The sequence below is a fragment of the Nomascus leucogenys genome, chromosome 9 (genome assembly GCF_006542625.1).
Source record: "Nomascus leucogenys isolate Asia chromosome 9, Asia_NLE_v1, whole genome shotgun sequence".
Taxonomy (NCBI): domain Eukaryota; kingdom Metazoa; phylum Chordata; class Mammalia; order Primates; family Hylobatidae; genus Nomascus; species Nomascus leucogenys.
Window position 1 is genome coordinate 65,674,845 of NC_044389.1, and position 22,064 is coordinate 65,696,908.

At 39.3% G+C, this 22,064-nt stretch overlaps 1 protein-coding gene across 11 annotated transcripts in view; it reads right to left on the reverse strand.

The window, feature by feature from the left end:
* SEC31A (SEC31 homolog A, COPII coat complex component) overlaps nt 1-22,064 on the reverse strand; it is a 76,113-nt gene that overhangs the window by 17,015 nt on the left and 37,034 nt on the right. For 5 of the 11 annotated variants that reach the window (XM_030819072.1, XM_003265818.4, XM_030819073.1 and 2 more), the window contains 6 exons: nt 20,757-20,883; nt 19,435-19,580; nt 17,295-17,468; nt 14,041-14,214; nt 9,675-9,798; nt 7,456-7,797 (listed from right to left, as the gene is read on the reverse strand). In XM_030819072.1, coding sequence (XP_030674932.1) covers nt 7,456-7,797; nt 9,675-9,798; nt 14,041-14,214; nt 17,295-17,468; nt 19,435-19,580; nt 20,757-20,883 — 1,087 coding nt within the window. The remainder of the gene's footprint in view (nt 1-7,455; nt 7,798-9,674; nt 9,799-14,040; nt 14,215-17,294; nt 17,469-19,434; nt 19,581-20,756; nt 20,884-22,064) is intronic. The other 6 variants (XM_012499450.1, XM_003265820.3, XM_003265819.4 and 3 more) reach the window with 2 other exon arrangements.

Here is a 22,064-nt window from a genome sequence, read left to right on the forward strand (position 1 = left end):
GTTCCAGCTACTTGGGATACTGAGGCATGAGAATTGCTTGAACCCAGGAAATAGAGGTTGCAGTGAGTCGAGATGGAGCCACTGCACTCCAGCCTGAGTGACGGAGTGGAACAAAAAAAAAGGAAAAAGTAAGATGTAAAATTATGTGTATGTGTGTGTTTGTGTTACGATCCTAATTCTTTAAAAATGCATGCACACAATGAATTACTACTTCAAACCCATTAGGATGGCTACTGAAAAACAGAAAACACAAGTATTGGCATGGATGTGGAGAAATTGAAACCCTCGTGCATTCCTGGCGGGAAGGTAAAATGGTGCAGCTGCTGTGAAAAACAGTGTGGTGGTTCCTCAAAAAACTAAATGTAGAATTACTGTTTGATCCAGCAATTCCACCTCTAGGTATATACACCAAAAAATTGGCTGGGCACAGTGGCTCACACCTGTAATCCCAGCACTCTGGGAGGCCAAGGTGGGTGGATCATGAGGTCAGGAGTTCGAGACCAGCCTGGCCAATATGGCAAAACCCCATCTCTACTAAAAATATAAAAATTAGCTGGGCGTGGTGGCACATGCCTGTAGTCCCAGCTACTTGGGAGGCTGAGGCAGGAGAATTGCTTGAACCCAGGAGGCGGAGGTTGCAGTGAGCCAAGATCGCACCACTGCACTCCAGCCTGGGCGACAGAGTGAGACTCCATCTCGAAAAAAAAAAAAAAAAAAAATTAACAGCAATGACTCAAACAGATATTTGCACATCCCTGTTCACAGCAGCATTATTCACAATAGACAAAGTGTCTTATCGGCAGATGAATAACAAATAACAAATGTGGTATATACATACAATGGAGTATTACTCAGCCTTAAAAAAAATTCTGATACATGCTACAACATAGATGAACCTGGAAGACATTATGACATTCAAAAAAGCCAGACACAAAAGGACAAATGTTGCATGATTCTACTTACATAAGGTACCTAGAATAGTCAAATACATAGAGACAGAAAGTAGAACAGTAGTTACCAGAAGCTGTGGGGAACAGAAGCTATTATTTAGTGGGTACAATGTTTCAGTATGAGATGACAAAAAAGTTCTGCAGGGATGGCTAATGGGTACAAAAATATAGTTGGATAGAACTGAATAAGATCTAGTTGACATCACCATAGGGTGACTACAGTCAACAATAATTATTGTACATTTAAAAGTAACTAAAAGAGTATATGGACTGTTTACAACACAAAGAATGACAAACGCTTGAGGTGATGGATACTCCAATTATCACTTACCCTGATGTGATCATTATGCATTGTATACCTGTATCAAAATATCTCATGTACCTCAAAAACATACACACCCACTATGTACCCCCAAAATTTTTTTAAAGTTTTGCTGGTTGCAAAACAATATAAATGTACTTAATGCCCCAGAGCTGTATCTTTAAACATGGTTAAAATAAGTTTTATCATATATATATATATTTCACCAGAATAAAAACTTTAATGCAAGCTTTTATGTATGTATGTATGTATGTATGTATATGTATGAAGGGAATAAACCTAAATTAATGGTAGTTATATTTGGGCAGTAGAATTATAGGTAATTTTTATTTTAGTTTTTATATGACTTTGAGTCTTTTAAAAACTTCCTACAGTGAAAAATTAATAAAAACCAAGGAAGTTTTTTTGTTGTTTTGGACAGGGTCTCACTGCCGCCTAGGTGCGATCACAGCTCACAACCTCTGTCTCCTGGGTTCAAGCGATTCTCCCATCTCAGCCTCCCAAGTAGCTGGGAATACAGGCACGTGCTTCCACGCCTGGCTAATTTTTTGTATTTTTTATAGAGATGGGCTCTTACCATGTTGCCCAGGCTGGTCTCGAACTCCAGGGCTCATGCACTCCACTGTGCCCGCCCCAAGAAACATTCATTTAAAAAATAAATATAGCATGTCACTGAATACTATGGAGTCTTATCCACCTTAGTGTACAGATTTATCTTCCAGAGAATCTTTGGGGGAAGAAAGAGGGAACTGCTGGTCTCACATGCATGGGTGGAGTTGCACAGCATCCTTACCCAATCCCACTTCTCACTGGAAACCTTCTTAGGTACTCTTATAGGAGCATAATGGTAGAATCTATGCACTGGTTAAGATACTTTCCAGTGGACTCAGGGAAAATGTTAGTGCCAAAAGCATAGAGACTTTTGGCTAGAACATTAATTTGAAATAGAGAGAATAGCGCATCTTTGTCAACCATATATGTTTCCTTTCCCTATAAGCCTAGCATGTTGCAGGTTTAAAATGAGTATCACAAAATTAAAAATGAAAATTTAGAAAGACATGAATCCTTGAAGTCATTTTCTAATGCCACAAGATAGAATTATCCAAAGAAAAGTAAGGAAGGATATCATGCTTTCCTTTACTTGAATAGTTAAAACCAGGTGCTATAATTTGCCTAAGGAATGTTCATGAAAATTTTTTTAAATTTCAGAACACTGTTTCATGAGAATATACAGTACTATTCCCCTTCAAGACTCTTCTTTGTGAAGAAGTACAAGATTATATACATAAATTAAATTAGTCTTCTTATTTGAAAATGCTCTCCCTCCTAGAAACAGAAACAAAAGTGACAGGCAGTTATCCTACATAGTAAAACAGGGAAAACTCCCTGCTGTCCTGTGCTGCCATCACAGAAACGGCAATGCACTATCCCAACTCAGGCTGTTACCATCTCCTACCTAGATATAGGAAAGAGCCTGTTTTCTTACCTCTAATTCTGCTGTGCTGCAAACAATCTATCTTGCAAGGCCACATCCAGATTAATCTCCCTCGAGTACCACTTTGACTGCACCACTCAGCAGTTCAAAATCCTTCATGAGAAACTTCTTTCTTATTGTATTATATGAAGTAAAACTCCTTGCCCTGGCACTTAAGGCTCTCCAAAATTTGGCCTAAATACAAATTATATGTTCAATTTATAACAGAGCAATTTGCTCTTCACTAGAAATGTATGGTCTTTTCTGCCTCCATTATCTCTGTCTGGGATAATTCTGATTGTAGTCTAAACAGGTATCCATTGAGAATTTACCGAATGAATGTCTTGCAGATTGCAACATTAGTTTCTCTGAGCCCTGAGCACATAATTTTGGGGTTCACTAACAGAAGGCTTGAAAGTCTCTGGTATCTGTCAGAAATTAACTATTGAACAGCTGGACTTTCTAAATCCTAAACAAAATCATTATCTAAGACATATTGGAACGACAAAATTTTTGCTTATAATTATTATTTTTTGAGATGGAGTTTTGTTCTTTCGCCCAGGCTGGGTTGCAGTGTCACGATCTCAGCTCACTGCAACCTCTGCTCCGGGGTTCAAGCGATTCTCCTGCCTCAGCCTCCTGAGTAGCTGGGATTGTAGGCCCCTGCCACCATGTCCGGCTAATTTTTGTATTTTTTTTTCTTTTTTGAGACGGAGTTACGCTCTTGTTGCCCAGGCTGGAGTGCAGTGGCGCGATCTCAGCTCACTTCAATCTCCACCTCCTGGGTTCAAGCGGTTCTCCTGCCTCAGCTTCCCGAGTAGCTGGGATTACAGGCATGCACCACCATGCCTGGCTTTTTTGTGTTTTTCGTAGAGATGGGGTTTCGCCATGTTGGCCAGGCTGGTCTTGAACTCCTGACCTCAGGTGATCCGCCCGCCTTGGCCTCCCAAAGTGCTGGGATTACAGGCATGAGCCACCGCGCCCGGCCTAATTTTTGTATTTTTAGTAGAGACAGGGTTTCGCCACATTGGCCAGGCTGGTCTCAACTCCTGACCTCAGGTGATCCACCTGCCTCGGCCTCCCAAAGTGGCAGGATTACAAGTGTGAGCTACCGTGCCTGGCCTCATTTATAATTATTTATATAACCTCAGCAAAACTTTTGGGAAATCCAAAAAGAAAGTAAGATAAAGTTGTCAGCAGATTAAAATATAGCACACTACTAACGTGCAAGAGGTAACAAAGCAGACAGGCATACTGCATGCTGAACACTGAAAAGTGTTGTCTGGCTTCCTCTTCCTATTAGTCACTCTGTTTCTCAGCCAGGTTAAAACATTCTGTTACTTTGTATATAAACAAAGACTAATCTCAAGGCCACAGGCACTTCTGCTTAAGGAGAAAAAGAATATCTATGCAAACATTTAATTTAGATTATAAAGTAACAAATGCCTCAAACAGTGTTGCTGGATGATTTTTGAAATTGCAATGATGATAGTTTTCTATCATTTACACCAGGACTAAACTACCTGGTATAGAAGAGTGAACATGGGCTTTGAAGATAGGGACCTTGTTTATATCTCAACTTGGAGACTATCACTGTGCAATACTGAAACATAACTCCTAAGAAACTCAGTTTTCTCATCTGTAATTTTTAAAGAAATAATTATTACTACTTCTCAAGGTTGTAAGACTTAAATAAGAAAACATATAACAAGTGCTAGAACATGTCCAATATGAGCTCAATAAATGTTAATTCCCTTCCCTACTTCCCTGTACCACTTTTTAAGTGGGGACTTACTCCAACCCACGCTACCTCTTTCACTCAAGAATTCTGATTCTTACTCAACTACTGAGAAAAGATACTATCTTCAGTCACCCAGGTTTTAAAAGGTAATTTTTGGAACTCTACAAATGAATTAGCATTCCTCTCTAAAATATCAAACTATTGATGTATCTGTAGTGTATTACTGGAATCTTATTTGTGTAGTTAAGGATGATGCATACAGTGTGTATGTGTGTAAGTTTTGGTACTCTGAACTTTAATATTATACAGTCATGTGTCACTTAATAATGGGTATGCGTTCTGAGAAATACATCATTAAATGATTTCATCGTTGTGTGAACATCACAGAGTGCACTTACACAAACCCAGATGGTATAGCCCACCACACACCTAGGCTGTATAATACAGCCTATTACTCCTAGGGTAGAAACCTGTACATCATGTTACTGTACTGAACACAATAGTGTAGGCAACTGTAATACCACGGTATTTGTGTTCTAAACATAGAAAAGGTACAGTAAAAATATGGTATAAAAGATTTAAAACATGGTATACCTGAATAGGGCACTCACCACAAATGAACCTTAGAGGACTGGAAGATGCTCTGGGTGAGTTGTGAGTGAAGGTAAAGGCCTAGGACATTACTATACACTACTGTCGATTTTATAAACACTACATTTAGGCTACGCTAAATTTATTTAAAATTATTTTGTTAACCTTAGCTTGCTGTAACTTTTTCACTTTATAAACTTTTAAACATTTTAACTTTTTGACTCTTTTGTAATAACACTTAGCTTAAAACACAAATATTGTATAGCTGTACAAAAATAAGCTTTTTCTATTTTTAAAATTTATTTATGGCCAGATGCAGTGGCTCATGCCTATAATCCCAGCACTTTGGGAGGCTGAGGCAGGAGGGTCGCTTGAGGTCAGGAGTTTGAAACCAGCCTGGCCAACATGGTGAAAGCCATCTCTACCAAAAATACAAAAATTAGCTGGGCTTGGTGGTGCACACCTGTAATCCCACCTACTCGGGAGGCTGAGACAGGAGAATCGCTTGAACCCGGGAGACGGAGGTTGCAGTGAGCTGAGATCGTGCCATTGCACTCCAGCCTGGGTGACAGAATGAGACTCCATCTCAAAAAAAAAAAAAAAAAAAATATATATATATATATATATATATTTTTTTTACTTTTGAAATTTTTCTTAAAAACTAAGACACAAAAACATGCATTATCCTAGGCCTACACAGGGTCAGGATCCTCAATATCACTGTCTTCCACCTCCACATCTTGTCTCACTGGAAAGTCTTCAGGGGCATTGAAACACAGTGGTCATATTCTATGATAACAATGTCTTCTTCTGGAATAATTCCTAAAGGACCTGCCTGAGGCTGTTTAGCAGTTAACTTAAAACAAACAAATAAACAAAAAAAAAACCCCAAAAAAACCTAGTAGAAATACATTCTAAAATAATGATAGAAAGTATAGTAAATACATAACCTGTAATAGTTGTTTATTATCATTATCAAATATTATATACTGTACATAATTGTATGTATTATACTCTTCTGAGTGGCAGGCAGCACAGGTTTGTTTATCCCAGCATCACTATTTTTTTTTTTTTTTTTTTTTTTTTTTTGAGACGGAGTCTCGCTCTGTCGCCCAGGCTGGAGTGCAGTGGCGCGATCTCGGCTCACTGCAAGCTCCGCCTCCCGGGTTCATGCCATTCTCCTGCCTCAGCCTCTCCGAGTAGCTGGGACTACAGGCGCCCGCCACCTTGCCCGGCTAATTTTTTGTATTTTTAGTAGAGACGGGGTTTCACCGTGGTCTCGATCTCCTGACCTCGTGATCCGCCCGCCTCAGCCTCCCAAAGTGCTGGGATTACAAGCGTGAGCCACCGCGCCTGGCACCCCAGCATCACTATAAAGACATGAGTAATACATGTTGCGCTACAACAGTGTATCAGCTAAGACATCACTAGGCTATAGAAAATGTTCAGCTCCATTATAATCTTATGGCACCATCATTATATATGTGGTCTGTCACTGACTGAAACTTTATTAGGCAGCATATGACTGTACATCAAAGGAGGAAGATGTGTGTATAATTCTGGGATCAACTATCTTTCCATAAGACTTTAAAAGTAGTAATATCTGACCGGATGTGGTGGCTCACAGCTGTAATCCCAGCACTTTGGGAGGCTGAGGTGGGCTATTACCTGAGGTCAGTAGTTCTGAGACCAGCCTGGCCAATATGGTGAAACTCATCTCTACTAAAAATACAAAAATTAGCTGGGCATGGTGGCTTGTGCCTGTAGTCCCAGCTACTCGGGAGGCTGAGGCAGGAGAATCACTTGAACCCAGGAGGTGGAGGTTGCAGTGAGCCGAGATCACACCACTGCACTCCAGCCTAGGCAACAGAATGAGACTGGGTCTTAAAAAAACAAACAAACAAAAAACAACAAAAACTCAATCAAGGCCAGGCTCAGTGGCTCACACTTGTAATCCCAGCACTTTGGGAGGCCGAAGCGGGTGGATCACTTGAGGTCAGGAGTTCGAGACCAGCCTGGCCAACATGATGAAACTCTGTCTCTATTGAAAATACAAAAATTAGCCAGGTGTGGTAGTGCACGTCTGTTATCCCAGCTACTCAGGAGGCTGAGGCAGGAGAACCGCTTGAACCCAGAAGGCAGAGGTTGCAGTGAGCCGAGATTGCACCACTGTACTACAGCCTGGGTGACAGAGCGAGACTCCGTCACCAAAAAGAAAAACCAAACAAACAAAAAACACAAAAAACAAACCCAAACCTCAGTCAACACCTCACATTACCCAGTTTACAAACAGTTAGAAATAATACCCCTCCATCTACCCATCTGTTCATAAACAAATAAAGGAGGGGGCCAAACCAAATCCCTTTCAAGCGCAGACCTGTTCTTTGGGACGCAGGCAGCTCACTGGCAGCAGGCAGTGTACCTGTTGTTCCAGGAGGCAGTGCATAAGCTGAAGATGATGGTGGAGCTCCTGGTCCGCCATGCTGGAAGGATGCTCCAGAGGAAGGGGGAGGAGGGAAAGAAGTAGCAGGGCTGGAGGTAGGTGAAGAGGCCTGGTGCTGTGCTGCGTACAGCTGAGACTGCCCAGTATAGGAAGAAGCAGAAGATATGTAAGGGGTGTTAGGGTAAGCGTTTGAAGTAGGAGGAGCAACATGCTGCTGAGGTCGATACATTGCTGACCCCCCTGTTCCGAAGGGATACGGCTGGGCTGGTTGATAAGCTACACCAAGGAGAAGAAACAGAAATTTCAGTTAGTTACAAGTTTATTCAGATAGCAGCAGAAAATTAAAAAGTTATCTCAGTCTATAGAAATGATTTTAATCAAAGTAAGTTATAATCCCAAATTAAAAATTTACACTGTTATATTTTTGAGGCTCAAATGTCCCAAATACACTTGAATTTAATACATTCAGTATTTGAAAAATGCCATCCCCAAAATGCTGCTGGTTATGAAAATATTTGAATCATCAGACCCAAGAACTGCAAGACTGAGACTTTTCCTGATCCTGTGAAGAGACTACAGTGACCACCAGATGGAACCAGGGAGGAATTACACATTCAAAGCACCCCACTTCACAGAAAAAGTTACATGGAGTTTGGTGGCAGCTCCAGACCTCCCTCCCAATAAGAACTGTAGGGTGAACACTATTGTTATGCATCAAATATCTTCTCCAACATCCAGTTAAATCACCAGCTACGGAAATTCTGAGTTTGAGCACAGTTCCAGATTAACGGCCAACTCTATGATCCCTAACAAAATTTTACATACAGTATGAAGATGGTTAGTAAACAATCAGGCAAGGCAGCCAACTCATGTTTTAATGCAAAGACCTAAACCCAGATTAGGGAGTTGTGGGTTTTTTTCTTTTTCTTTGAGACAGGGTCTTGCTCTGTCACCCAAACTGGAGTGCAATGGTGTGATCGTAGCTCACTGTACTCTCAAACTCCTGTGCTCAAGCGATTCTCCTGCCTCAGCCTCCTGAGTAGCTGGGACTACAGGCTATAGGTGCCACCATACCCAGCTAATTTTTACTTTTTTTTTTTTGTAGAGATGGCATCTTCCTTTGTTCCCCAGGCTGGGGTCAAACTCTTCACCTCAAGCAATCCTTCTAACTTCAGCCTCCCAAAGTGCTGAGATTGCAGGCATGAGCCACCATGCCTGGCTTAGGGAGATCTAAATATAAATACCATCACATTCTTTGTGATCAAGGGTAGGTATGAACCTCGATTGAGTGAATCTAGTAAAAGTGTATCTGTTTCCTATCTACTCTGAAGACAGCTTTCACATTAAACATTTGAGTGAAAGTTTGTATCAAATTCATATTTATGTTGAATAATAACATTCATTTTAGCACAGAACACATTCATTAAATTTTCCCCTTTGAGATTTTTATTTTTTTGCCCTTAAATTTTCAAATAGTGGCAATATTTCACTTTCCAGGTATAATTATTTTCTTTTAAAAATGCCACTAATAGATACATGTCATTACACATTTGTTAAAATCCACAGAATGTACAACACTGAGAGTGTAAACTGTGGACTTTAGGTGATAATGAGACATTGATGTAGGTTCATCAATTGTAACAAATATACCACTGTGGCGTAGGACATCAATAGTGGGGGCACTCTGTACTTTCTGCTCAATTTTGTTGTGAACCTAAGACTGCTCAAAAATACAAAGTCTACTTAATAAATAAATAAAATGGAAAAACAGTAACAACAAATGCCCCTTGAAACCATTTTTCCAAAAATAATTTGTGTCATCTTGCCTGAAGAAAAAGAATATGTATTAAATAATTTCTAAAATCCTGTTTCTTTATATCAAAATCATGGGACACTTGATTATCTTTAACAAGTCTTAGGGCTGAGGAACAGGAATCAACTATTCTGAACAGTGTGACAAAGGAGCTACTTCCCAGCATAGTGATTCAGGCCACTTCCTAAAAAAACATGTTTCTTTGTAGCAGGGACTCAGGAATCCTATGCACAATGGTTCTTACTTATTGATTTGACAATGACTTTGGGGCTTCAAAGTAAAGTTACTACATTAGATCATAAATACTGCTCTGAAAGGACTTTGGGGTCACACTACTTACGCTGTGGCTGTGGATAAGGTGGTACCTGGGTGTGCATATGACCTGGAGATGTGGGAAGCTGACCAGCAGCATTTGGATTAACATTTCCATGCATTATGAAACCCGCAGGTGGAGGATTTTCTCCCTAGGAAACAAGAACATGGTAAGAAGGCGGATTACAAGTAGAACCAGGAACTTCACCAGATGGAATTATAATCTCTGAAATGGAATTCTATGTTTATTTAAAAAAAAGACTTTATAGCATAAGAAATGCTGCATTTTGCATATTCTATCTTCCTCAGAACAGCACATTTTCTGAGCAGCACATTTTGAATGATTAAAGATCAGACAGATCCAAAGTAATAATTGCAATGAATGGCAAAAGATGCTAACAGCCCTTAAAAATATTTATGAAATGTCACCAGGATTTTCCATCTCTACTAATTTCCATCTACTACTCCACTCTATAAATATAAGTATAAATGCCATAAAGGGATCTTTTGTTTCTCTTCAATTTCTGCAATGCTAAAAAAGGAAAAAGAAGAAAAAAGAAAAAAAGTCTTCAGTAAAATCAGATTTAAACCACTGTCAAAACCTTGGTTGGTGTTTTTGTAGTTCAATTCAGAACTGCAAAAGAAGGAGAGGAAGGATAAGGAAATAAATAAATTGTGCTAAAAACTGCTTCTTGTATCCTAAAAGCATTAAAATGCAATGCAATGAGCAGGCAGATGGATGGAGAGTGGGGGTGAAAGAGCTTGAGGAAGGTAAGTAGAGAACATATAACTATGTATATTTAGGTGAGCAGAAGGATATACCTGTGTGTCAGAGGGAGAGGCTGCAGGTGGATGGCTGGGAAGGGCAGTAGGAGTTTTGTTACTCCAGGTAGTGACAGTAGGGGCAATTCTAACCTGAATTGAACAAAGAAATACCAATCACAGAAAATAAAAAATGAAAACGTTAAAAGAAAAAAAAAACCCAAAAGGTATTAATAGCCAGATGCAAAGCAAAAGGTAAGATTGGCAAGATAACATACATTAGTCAGGCAACTGCTTTCAAGGTAGCTGGAATTCCCAAAACAAAACAAAACAACAACAACAAAAACCACACAATCACAATGAAACAGGGAGAGGAAGGCAGGAGAAAAATCAATATGAAAACCTAAGTCAAAGCACAAGAACAATGCCATTCAAGTGTCAAGTATAAGTGGGTAAAGTGAGGCTTTGTAAGTAGAGAAGGAAAAACGACATTCCAAAAAAAAAAAAAAGTGAGTAAAAAAGTGATTTTTTTTTGGGAAGCATTAATAGTATTCATGCTACTACTAATCTACAAACACATTGGTATAAGCTCTCTTTTCTGGATTTCATTACAGCCACAAAAATCATATTAGTCAAATATGAAGCTTAAAACTCATACAATCAGAGTATTAAAGCTGAATATTAAAGATCATCCAGTCTAATCCCCACCCTTTATCGCTGACAAAACCAAGGCCCAGAGAAGTGAAGGGATCCTACAACTCAATGGTGATTCCAGGTCGCCTGATTTCCAGGCCAGTGTTTTCTATACTACACCATGCTGTTTGCCCTAGAGGCCATTGTTTTATTGTTTCTTTGTTTGTTTGTTTTTCTGAGACAGAGTCTCGCTCTGTCGCCAGGCTGAAGTGCAGTGGCGTGATCTTGGCTCACTGCAAACTCCGCCTCCCGGGTTCATGCCATTCTCCTGCCTCAGCCTCCTGAGTAACTGGGACTACAGGCGCCTGCCACCACACCCAGCTAATTTTTAGTATTTTTAGTAGAGACGGGGTTTCACTGTGTTAGCCAGGCTGGTCTCAATCTCCTGACCTCGTGATCCGCCCGCCTCGGCCTCCCAAAGTGCTGGGATTACAGGCGTGAGCCACCACACCTGGGCTGTTTGTTTTTTTAAGCCATCAAAATCCTTTTTGTCAAGTAAATCTTTGCAGAAACTCCAAAACATAAAATAATAATAATAATAATACAATTGACTCTTGAATAACATGGGTTTCAACTACATGGGTCCACTTAGATGTGAATTTTTTTCAATAGAAGTTACACTGAGTGTGCCTGACTCTCCTGCCTCCCCTTCCACCTCCTCTACCTTTTCTCCCTCTGCCATCCCTGAGACATCAAGACCAACCCCTCCTCTTCAGCATATTCAATGTGATGACAAGAAGGAGGACTACTTCCATTTAATGATGAATATTAATGATGAATAGTAAATATATTTTCTCTTCCTTATGATTTTCTTAATAACATTTTCTTTTTTCTAGCTTACTTGTTTTTTTGTTTGTTTCTAGACAGAGTATTTTGCTCTTGTTGTTCAGGCTGGAGTGCAATGGTGCAACCTCAGCTCACTGCAACCTCTGCCTCCCGGGTTCAAGTGATTCTCTTGCCTCAGCCTCCTGAGTAGCTGGCATTACAGGCACATGCCACCATGCCAGCTAATTTTTTGTATTTTTAGTAGAGACAGGGTTTCATCATGTTGGCCAGGCTGGTCTCGAACTCCTGACCTCAGGGGATCCACCTGCCTCAGCCTCTTAAAGTACAGGGATTACAGGCGTGAGCCACCGCACCTGGCCTGCTTACTTCATTGTTAAGAATACAGTGTATAATAAATACAACATATAAATTGTGTGTTAATGGACTGTTCATGCTATCAGCAAGGCTTCCAGTCAACAGCAGGCTAATTTTAGGGGTTAAGTTCTAGGGAGTGAAGTCATGGATTTTCAACTGCACGCAGGGTCGGTACCCCTAACCCACATGGTTCAAGGGTCAACTGTAAAGGCAAAGCTGCGCTGGTCAAATTGGAAGTGGAAGTCCCCCTGATCTGGCCTCTCTCATCCCTTTGCCTCTGCCTGTTAACACTGCATTAAAACCACAAGCCACTGTCCTCATTCATTCAGTACATCATAAGCTTTAATCAAGAAAATCACTGCTTTATTCAGGATTCACTTTGTCTTTTCCTACAAGTATAAGATTGGTAAATCAAAGTATAACAAATCTTTCAATGTTTTTATCTTTTTCCAGAAAGATAAAGCTAAGGACATAAAGAGCAAATATTCTCTTTTCCTAATGTAGAGCTTGCCTTCCTTCAGTACCATGACAGGTAGCTTGGTTTAACAAGATGCTTGGGAGTTCTAATCCCAACTTGGCTGATAACCAGCCATGCAATGCTGAGAAATTCAAGCTCTGTGTCTTCAATTCTGGTAGGTTGCTTGACATCTCTGCTTCTCAGTTTTCCCAGTCATCATCTATTCTGCCCTCTGCCCTAACCTATGTCGTAGACTTTCTAAGTCTAGTGCAATCTCCATGAAGGGGGGAATTTAGTCTATTTTGCTCATAAATATACCCCCACAGCAGCTACAGCAATGCTGGGCACTCATGGCAGGGTCTCAAAAAAATATTTGTCAAATGAATGAAAAAAGTCAAAATAGAGAGTATTCTAGAGAGTTAACAGTTATATTCAAATGTGATCTATCCTGATTAAGTACCAAACAAAAACATAACAGACAAAAGGGCATTAATTTTTCTTGTTTTTCAAGATTTTATATTTACTTTTGCTATAACAAAATGTAAAAAGACTCCATCAATTCTATCAGCAATTTGTTCTATTTCAAAATAAGCAGAGTACCTGTTAACTTTGCTATCAATCAAGACCATTTATTACCTATGGAAAAAATATTCTTCATTTAAGTACATGAAGGTTATCTGCTGGTCTGGAAATATGGAAGTTTCCATGTGAAACAGTAAAAGACAGTAAGAAGCCACATTTTATGACACCAAACATTTGGTAATTTAAATAAAATTATTAGTTCTTTTCACATTCCACATAATCTAAAACTTCACAAACCTTTGGTCATTCATTTTTCTCTAATATCTAAATTGTCCAAAAAAAAAAAAAAGTCTGTATTCTGGATACACTTCATTGTGCAAATACAGAATACACTAAGCTTAAACCTATACTAATGATTAAGAATACTCAAAAAATACTATCTTCTAAAAATATTTTATAAAACAACCAAATCACCAAGATTGTTCCTGCTATTTTACAGCTTGTTAGATGAATCCAATAGAAATTTCAATAGTAGATGTACATGTTTAAGTGAACTTTGAGTGACAGAGAAATAGAACAAATCTCCCTAGAGAGCTTAAAACCAATTTATATTTAAAATATAATCTGTTTGACCAAATGAGAGAGATGATTTCAAAAAGTAGATCATAAATACAACTTCAAGAATCTAGAAAGTAGATCTATTATAACAATATATTGTCTAGTTTTACCATATCAGAGAAGGTCTCCTGCTGAACAAATGAAAACCACCAATTTGAAGAGCACAAAAGTGTTCCTACTTCATCTGGACCATATCACTCACATGGGGATAATATTGTTGAGTTTGAACTCTTGGCATCTGGTGGTGGCCAGCAACTGGTCCAGGCCTGCCCTTGGGCAGCTGCTGTTTCTCGTACGGAATTTTAGGTGATTCATATCCTGCTACAGGCTCTCCTTGTGCTCTACAAAGTCTGTCACGAAGCTGCATGATATTTGGCTGAAAAGGAATGGAAAAACAGCAGACTGTTAAGGGTTCAGCCAGGTATATGACAGCATGTTAATTTTCTTAATCAGATTATTCATCAAGATATCCCTTTTTGTTCATAATGCTGGGTATTATACAATAGACCCTGACACACAGATTTGACATTGTGCTTTCTATTACTCAAGACTGGCACCAAAGGTCCATGACATACAGTGCAACTTGTAATTTAACTGAGGCAGAGATCTGAATTATACCTACCTCATGGTTACTATGCAAAACCAGTATCACTTATCATTACTACTCTTTTGATGTTTTCTTGTGGTTACCTAATGCTCATAAATTACAAAACTACTTTAAAAACTATTAACTAAGGCCAGGCGCAGAGGTTCACGCCTGTGATCCCAGCACTTTGGGAGGCCAAGGCAGGCAGATCATGAGGTCAGGAGATCGAGACCATCCTGGCTAACACGGTCTCTACTCAAAATACAAAAAATTAGCTGGGCGTGGTGGTGGGCGCCTGTAGTCCCAGTTACTCGGGAGGCTGAGGCAGGAGAGTGGCATGAAACCGGGAGGCAGCACTTGCAGTGAGCTGAGAACACGCCACTGCACTCCAGCCTGGGTGACAGAGCGAGACTCCGTCTCAAAAAAAAAAAAAAAGACTGTAACTAAAAGAGGCCACCAAAGAGAATCAACTACTAAAGATGGTTATTGAAGAAAATGGTGATTTAAGAGATGAAAATGTTAAAAGAGATTTTTGAAATAAAGATTAAGATGTGAAATTCAGATCTGTAGCTCATACAGATCTACTTGCATAGAGACTTTAAAAAGTATGAGGTGACCATATATATGCTCTAAGTATTAACAAATAACAAAACGGCAATGTGTTAAAATGTTTCAGCAAGATTTTAGTATCTTTAAAAATTATACATTCCTATATATTTGTTAAAGGTTTAAAGGGATCATTTAAATGTTTTAGGCATATTTTATTTACCTTTTAAGGGGGAGAATTATATATTACAATGCTATCACAAAGTCTCAGGACATATTCCCCCCACCAAAAAAGGCAGGGTCTACTGAGATAAATAGGAAACAACATCAAAATTATGCTTTTTGGCCTAAAGAATGTTCTTTAAAGTCCAAAAAAAAAAAGCATGAAGAATAATGTATGGAAAATGGATGTGCTTGGCCGGGGGCGGTGGCTCACGCCTGTAATCTCAGCACTTTGGGAGGCCGAGGCGGGCGGATCACGAGGTCAGGAGATCGAGACCATTCTGGCTAACACGGTGAAACCCTGTCTCTACTAAAAAAATACAAAAAATTAGCCGGGCGCGGTGGCGGGCACCTGTAGTCCCAGCTACTCGGGAGGCTGAGGCAGGAAAATGGCGTGAACCCTGGAGGCGGAGCTTGCAGTGAGCCGAGATAGCGCCACTGCACTCCGGCCTGGGCAAAAGAGCGAGATTCTGTCTCAAAAAAAAAAAAAAAAAGGAAAATGGATGTGTTTATAAATGGTACTGAAAATGAATTAATCTTAAGCTAGATGAGCTACGGGCCTTAAAGCAAATTAGTCTTAAGATAAAGGTTCTTATAATACATCTTAATATAACTATTTACTTACAACTTTTTACTTATTAGGTAAAAAGTCTTAACAAAACTAGTATGCCAAAGTCACCACAAAGGAAAAGATTATGTATCAGCTATTCTATCTAACATTCCCATCAACAATTCAGAAACAAATGAGATGGATCTTATAGCTAAGTGTATACAAAACCAACTAGAGAGTCATACCTCCACAGTCCTGGAGAATATTATGTACTTTTACTCAATGAAATTTATCAATAATTCTCTAAAACAGACAAAATACTAAAAACAATTGACTAAAAAAATACATAAAAAACAGAATAAAGTGATTAATAAAAAAGTATAGAGACAAGACAGTATCTGCAAGGCTCAAAATCAAGCTCCATCAGACGCAAAATGCAGATATATTCTTGTGGAAAAGTTTCCTCAAACCTCACCTGTACTTTTTTTTTTTTTTTTTTTTTTTTGAGACGGAGTCTCGCTCTTTCACCCAGGCTGGAGTGCAGTGGCGCGATCTCGGCTCACTGCAGGCTCCGCCCCCCGGGGTTCACGCCATTCTCCTGCCTCAGCCTCTCATGTAGCTGGGACTACAGGCGCCTGCCACCTCGCCCGGCTAATTTTTTGTATTTTTAGTAGAGATGGGGTTTCACCGTGTTAGCCAGGATGGTCTCAATCTCCTGACCTTGTGATCCGCCCGCCTCGGCCTCCCAAAGTGCTGGGATTACAGGCGTGAGCCACAGCGCCCGGCCTCACCTGTACTTTTACCCATGCTCCATGACTGCATTTGGGTTCCTCTTTATTGTGTTCCACAGCACCAATACCCTTATCACAGTACTTATATCACACTTTTGGAATCCCATGTTTACTTGTCCATAGCCAACTTGAGTTTGGAGGCTTCCTAGAGGAAGGATCTTGGCAATCTTACTCACCATTCTATACCCACTTGTTGAGTTGAATTGAAACAAGTATAGTTTTGCCCAAGTTTTATTGTGCAATAAGTAAGGACAATCTAATTAGTTCCCTCTGCTCTGAATACATAAAAATATACTTGCCCACAGACAGTATCAAACTAAAATGGCATACAGAATGAACTTCAATACTATCTGGGATGGAACATATGGGATTTTAAAAATTTTAACAACTCCATTTGTTTGATTAAACATTAACATTTACAGCTTTTTGACATAAAAGATTCCTACACAGAACTTTGTATGAAGAATCAGCATTTGGCTTTAGAAATAAAAAGTTGGTCTTTTCCCTATTCATTTTCCTAAAATACTATGTCAGTACAAAGGAATCTATCGCACTGCTAGATTATCCTATCTCTCTAACACAGCTTAGATACACCTAAAATGATCCCTGAAGAATTGTCAGTAACATTTACCTGCAGTCAGGTTACAGAAATTCAACTGCTCCAAAACATTCTACCTACTAATATGTTTACGTCTAATGCTAAGTGTTATCTACTGGACTCACCTTACTCAAACATTACAAAAATGGTCAATTCCAATTACCTGGTTGGTGTTGTCAGGAAGAAAAGCCAAGGCTGCAGCAATACTGCCCTGAGCTGCCAACAAATTGGCATACTGACTCATCTTCGCAGCCAAGAGAACTCCTACAGTACTAGTGTCCATGGCTTGAGTGAGTTGCACAGCTTTTCGCAGGATGACAACTTTCTCAATCAGATCCTAAATGAAAAAAATGAGTAACAAACAGAAATATCAAGACCATGTATGAGAGGAAGCAGGAAAAGATTAAGAGTTACTAAGATTTCTAAAACCCACTAAAAGTATAGTACTAGTACCTGTTATCATCCCTCTTAGAAAAGTACAGCCACTATTTAGGTAAGTGAAATAGTAAGGAGGAAGAAGGCCTCTTACTTACGGATAGGGTAGGATAGGAAGGTTACCACCTTTTCCTAAATATCCTTAAGCTACCAGATACTTGTCTAGTGAGCTAAAACAGGCAAATAGTCAAAGTGAAAATGATAGGCAGGTGTCTAAAGGTAGAAACTGTGTTCTAGCCTGTATGGGAGGAACTATGAGTGAAAATATCTGATATGGTTTGGTTGTGTCCCCACCCAAATCTCATCTTGAATTCTAGCTCCCATAATCACCACGTGTCATGGGAGAAACCCAGCAGGAGGTAATTGAATCATGGGTCAGGTTTTTCCAGTGCTGTTCTCTTGATAGTGATCTGATGGTTTTATAAAGGGCAGTTCTCCTGCACATGCTCTCTTGCCTGCTACCATGTAAGACATGACTTTGCTCCTCCTTCACCTTGCGCCATGACTGTGAGGCCTCCCCAGCCATGTGGAACTGTGAGTTCATTAAACCTCTCTTTCTTTATAAATTACCCAGTCTTGGGTATTTCTTCATCGCAGTATGAAAATGGACTAATACAACATCACACCATCTATCCTATAAAAATAGTACTACTATGAGGTGACCCATAGACAGAGGCATGTGATTTCCAAAGGAGTTTACTATTTTAACTCAAAGTTCTCATGGGCTGTTCAATACCAAATCTTTCCACAATGGGGAGCTGTGCTTCTGGTAGAAAGCATAAGGATAGCCTACCTTTCTGCCTTTCCTAAGTGCATAAAACCAAAACGGTAAAACAAGTGTTTTTCTCTCAGAAGCTCTTAAAAGGAAAACCTTGATTTCCTACCCATTTTTTTTTGTTTCAGTAGAGTGATCTTTAAAGCACCGACTCTACTGAGAAAATCTCTTTCCAGAAAGAGAAATATTATATGGTAAAATTATCATAAGACTCTGATTTAAATGCTTAGAAAAAAATATGTAATATATAGTTAGTGCCTGAGAATAGTCCCCACATTTTCTACTTCCTCTCTTGCTTGAGTATTGGTGTCACGTGGCAGTGGTCCCCAACCTACTTGGCACCAGGGACTGGTTTCGTGGAAGACAATTTTTCCACAGGCCAGCAGGAGGGATGGTTTCGGGATAAAACTGTTCCACCTGGCCTGTTCCATGAGGTATTAGATTCTGATAAGGAGGATATAACCTAGATCCCTTGCATGCACAGCCCACATCAGGGTTCGTGCTCCCATGAGAATCTAATGCCACACTGATGTGAAAGGAGGCAGAGCTCAGGCAACAATGCTCGCTCACCCACCGCTCACCTCTTGCTGTGAGTCCAGGTTCCTAAGAGGCCACAGACTGGTACTGGTTTATGGCCTGGGGGTTGGGGACCTCTGTTACATGGGATTCCATTTACCTCTCACTTTCATTTTCCCTTAACCATAAAGATTCTCTATTGGTATTGGGGATGCCTCCTATTCCTTTACCCACATTGCTTCTTTCTTTCCTCATGGCAGGCAGAGCCACTGGAAGCAGACAGAGGAGCACACAGAAAAAGAGGTAAACCCTAGAGCTGTTTTCAATCCTCCTGCCACCAATTTCCCCCAATAAACTCACAAATCACAACCATGATTTTACAACAGCTGCAACCCCATTTTCCTGTCCTATCATCTCAAACTTTGCTTCTTCAAAGATAGCAATAAATGCATATAATTATCCAGCAAAAGAAGTTCTTGAATGTATAGAAGAAATGAACTTATAGATTATAACTTGATGATAAGTAGGGTGAAAGACAACCCTAAAAATTAAGTGCCTTTTGTTTCAAAGATACTACCTGAAGAGACAAAGGGTGGCTTCCATCTTGAGCTTTAGTCCAACATGCAACTAATTTCTCTACATTCCCTGCACAAATATAGCAGAGACATGCTTGAGTCTGCAGGAAGCTATCTCCTTCATTTTCAAGCCTGGTTCCCAAAAGATCTGTAAGTAAGAGGAAAATATAAGATTATATCCAAGGCAATCTGTATATGAGGTTGTGAGCAGCTAAATAATATTTTCAGAGGCATGGATTAAGCTTCATAACCAATGAATAGCATACAGAAACAAAATCACTCTAAATGCTCAGTAAATATGCATTTGTTAAATGAATAGGAATGAAAAATTGTATATAATAAATGATTTTACAAAACTATTATCTAACTGTACAACTAATTTTTATTAATTAAATTAGAAAAACAATAAATGGGAACAACATTTGAACAAAAAAACCCTAACGGCACATTTGGAGTAGATTTTTCAATGGTAGCTAAGTCTAGTATAAATTACTTATAAAAATGCAGTTATGGCTGGGCATGGTGGCTCACGTCTGTAATCCCAGCAGTTTGGGAGGCTGAGGCGGACAGATCAGCAGAGGTCAGGAGTTCAAGACCAGCCTAGCCAACATGGTGAAACCCTGTCTCTACGAAAAATGCAAAACTAGCCAGGCATGGTGGTGCATGCCTACAGTCCCGGCTACTTGGGAGGTTGAGGCAGGAGAATCACTTGAACCCAGGGGGCGGAGGTTGCACTGAGCCAAGATCGTGCCATCGCACTCCAGCCTGGGCAATAAGAGCAAAACTCCACCTCCAAAAAAAAAAAGCAGTTAGTATCTTGTAATTTTTATATTCTTATAATTCTTTCAAGGCAGCAAATGGCTATTTGTTTTTATACTAGTAGCCTTAAGCTTTTCTTGCAAATATTTATTCCTCAGCCACCAGTTCAGTCATGGCCTATAATGGTAATTTCTATTCTAATGTTATCATTATTAATTTTATCATAGCTAACATTTATAAAGTGAGAGCTACTTATGGTCTATTACAGATGAATAAACTGAGGCTTAGAAAGTAGTTTTTCCTAGATCATACAGCTACTAAGTAGCAGAGGCAAGATTCCAACTCTTGTCTGTCTAAAACCAAAATCACTAAAAGACTAAAAAAAAAAAAAAAAAGTAGGTATGAAGATGTATTTAATAAATCTGAGAAAGGCACTGAAATGAGAACTTCTTTTTTGTGATTCGCAGATTTTAAAAAGTTTCTAATAAAATTTGTCATTTAAGTTTATTTACAATATACCCTGCCACGTATGTAAATGCAGTTAAATATAAAGCACATCTCTTACCACAAAGGGATGAAAATTCATCCGGCTTCGCGTAAGTCAATACTGCAGCTAAAGCCTCTCTCCAATTTTTAAGATCACAAGACTCAACAATCTCTTTCCAGTTCTTCATCACCACTGCAGTGATGAGCTTGAGAAAGGAAAACAAAGGAAGAATTAAAAGTCTTTAACATAGCAATAAAAATTAATTCTGGCTAATTAATCGTGTCAAGTATTTCATGCCAAATGCAGCAGCAAAATGAAGTATATTTTTGAATCAAATGACATAATAATGGTATTACTGTTCCTCAAGAAACAACAGCAACAACAAAAACAACTGACAACATATTTCATAAAGTGCTGAGAAGGAAAAATACAAGATGCTATCAGAACCTTTAATAGAAAGGTGTGACCTGGTCAGATGGATCAGGAAAAACTGCCCAAGCATGTAGACTTTTGACACGTGATCTGAAGGACAAGCAGGAATTAACTTCATCAAGAAGGAAAAAGCCTTCCAGGCCAAGGGAACAACAGACGCAAAGTTCCAGTGAGAAAGGAACATGCAATGAGTGAGGGAGGAACTACAAGGCAGCCACTGTGGCTAAAAGATAACAGAGGAGAGAATGAGATGAGATGAGGCTGATGGGACTCAATACTGGTACAACTTTTATGAAGACTAATTTCGATAAAAATTACTTTTTTTATGATGTAAAAATAACATCAAGTAGCCACAAAAAAGAATGAGATCATGTCCTTTGCAGGGACATGGATGGAGCTGGAAGCCATTATCCTTAGCAAACTAACATAGGAACAGAAAACCAAATACCGCATGTTCTCACTTACAAATAGGAGCTAAAGGATGGAACATGTGAACACATGGAGGGGAACAACACACACTGGGGCCTATTGGAGGGTGGGAGGAGAGAGAGAATCAGAAAAAATAATTAATGGGTCCTAGGCTTAATACCTGGGTGATGAAATAATCTGTACAACAAACCCCTATGACACGAGTTTACTCATAAGTTTGTTAGATATAACAAACCTGCACATGTACCTCTGAACTTAAAAGTTAAAAAAAAATTTAGACCCTCTGTGCCAGAAATTCCTCTTCTATGACTACAGTTCAATTTAAATAATCAGAAATTTGTACAAGTCTTTAGGCACAACAAAGGTGTTTATCACTATATAAACAAGGGTGTTTATTTCTATTTGGAAAATACTGGAAACTACCTAAACATAACAAAATAAGGGAAACATTACATATTCTTACCAAGAAATATTATAGAGCAATTAAAATTTTGTTTGTTTTTTTTTTTGAGACGGAGTCTTGCA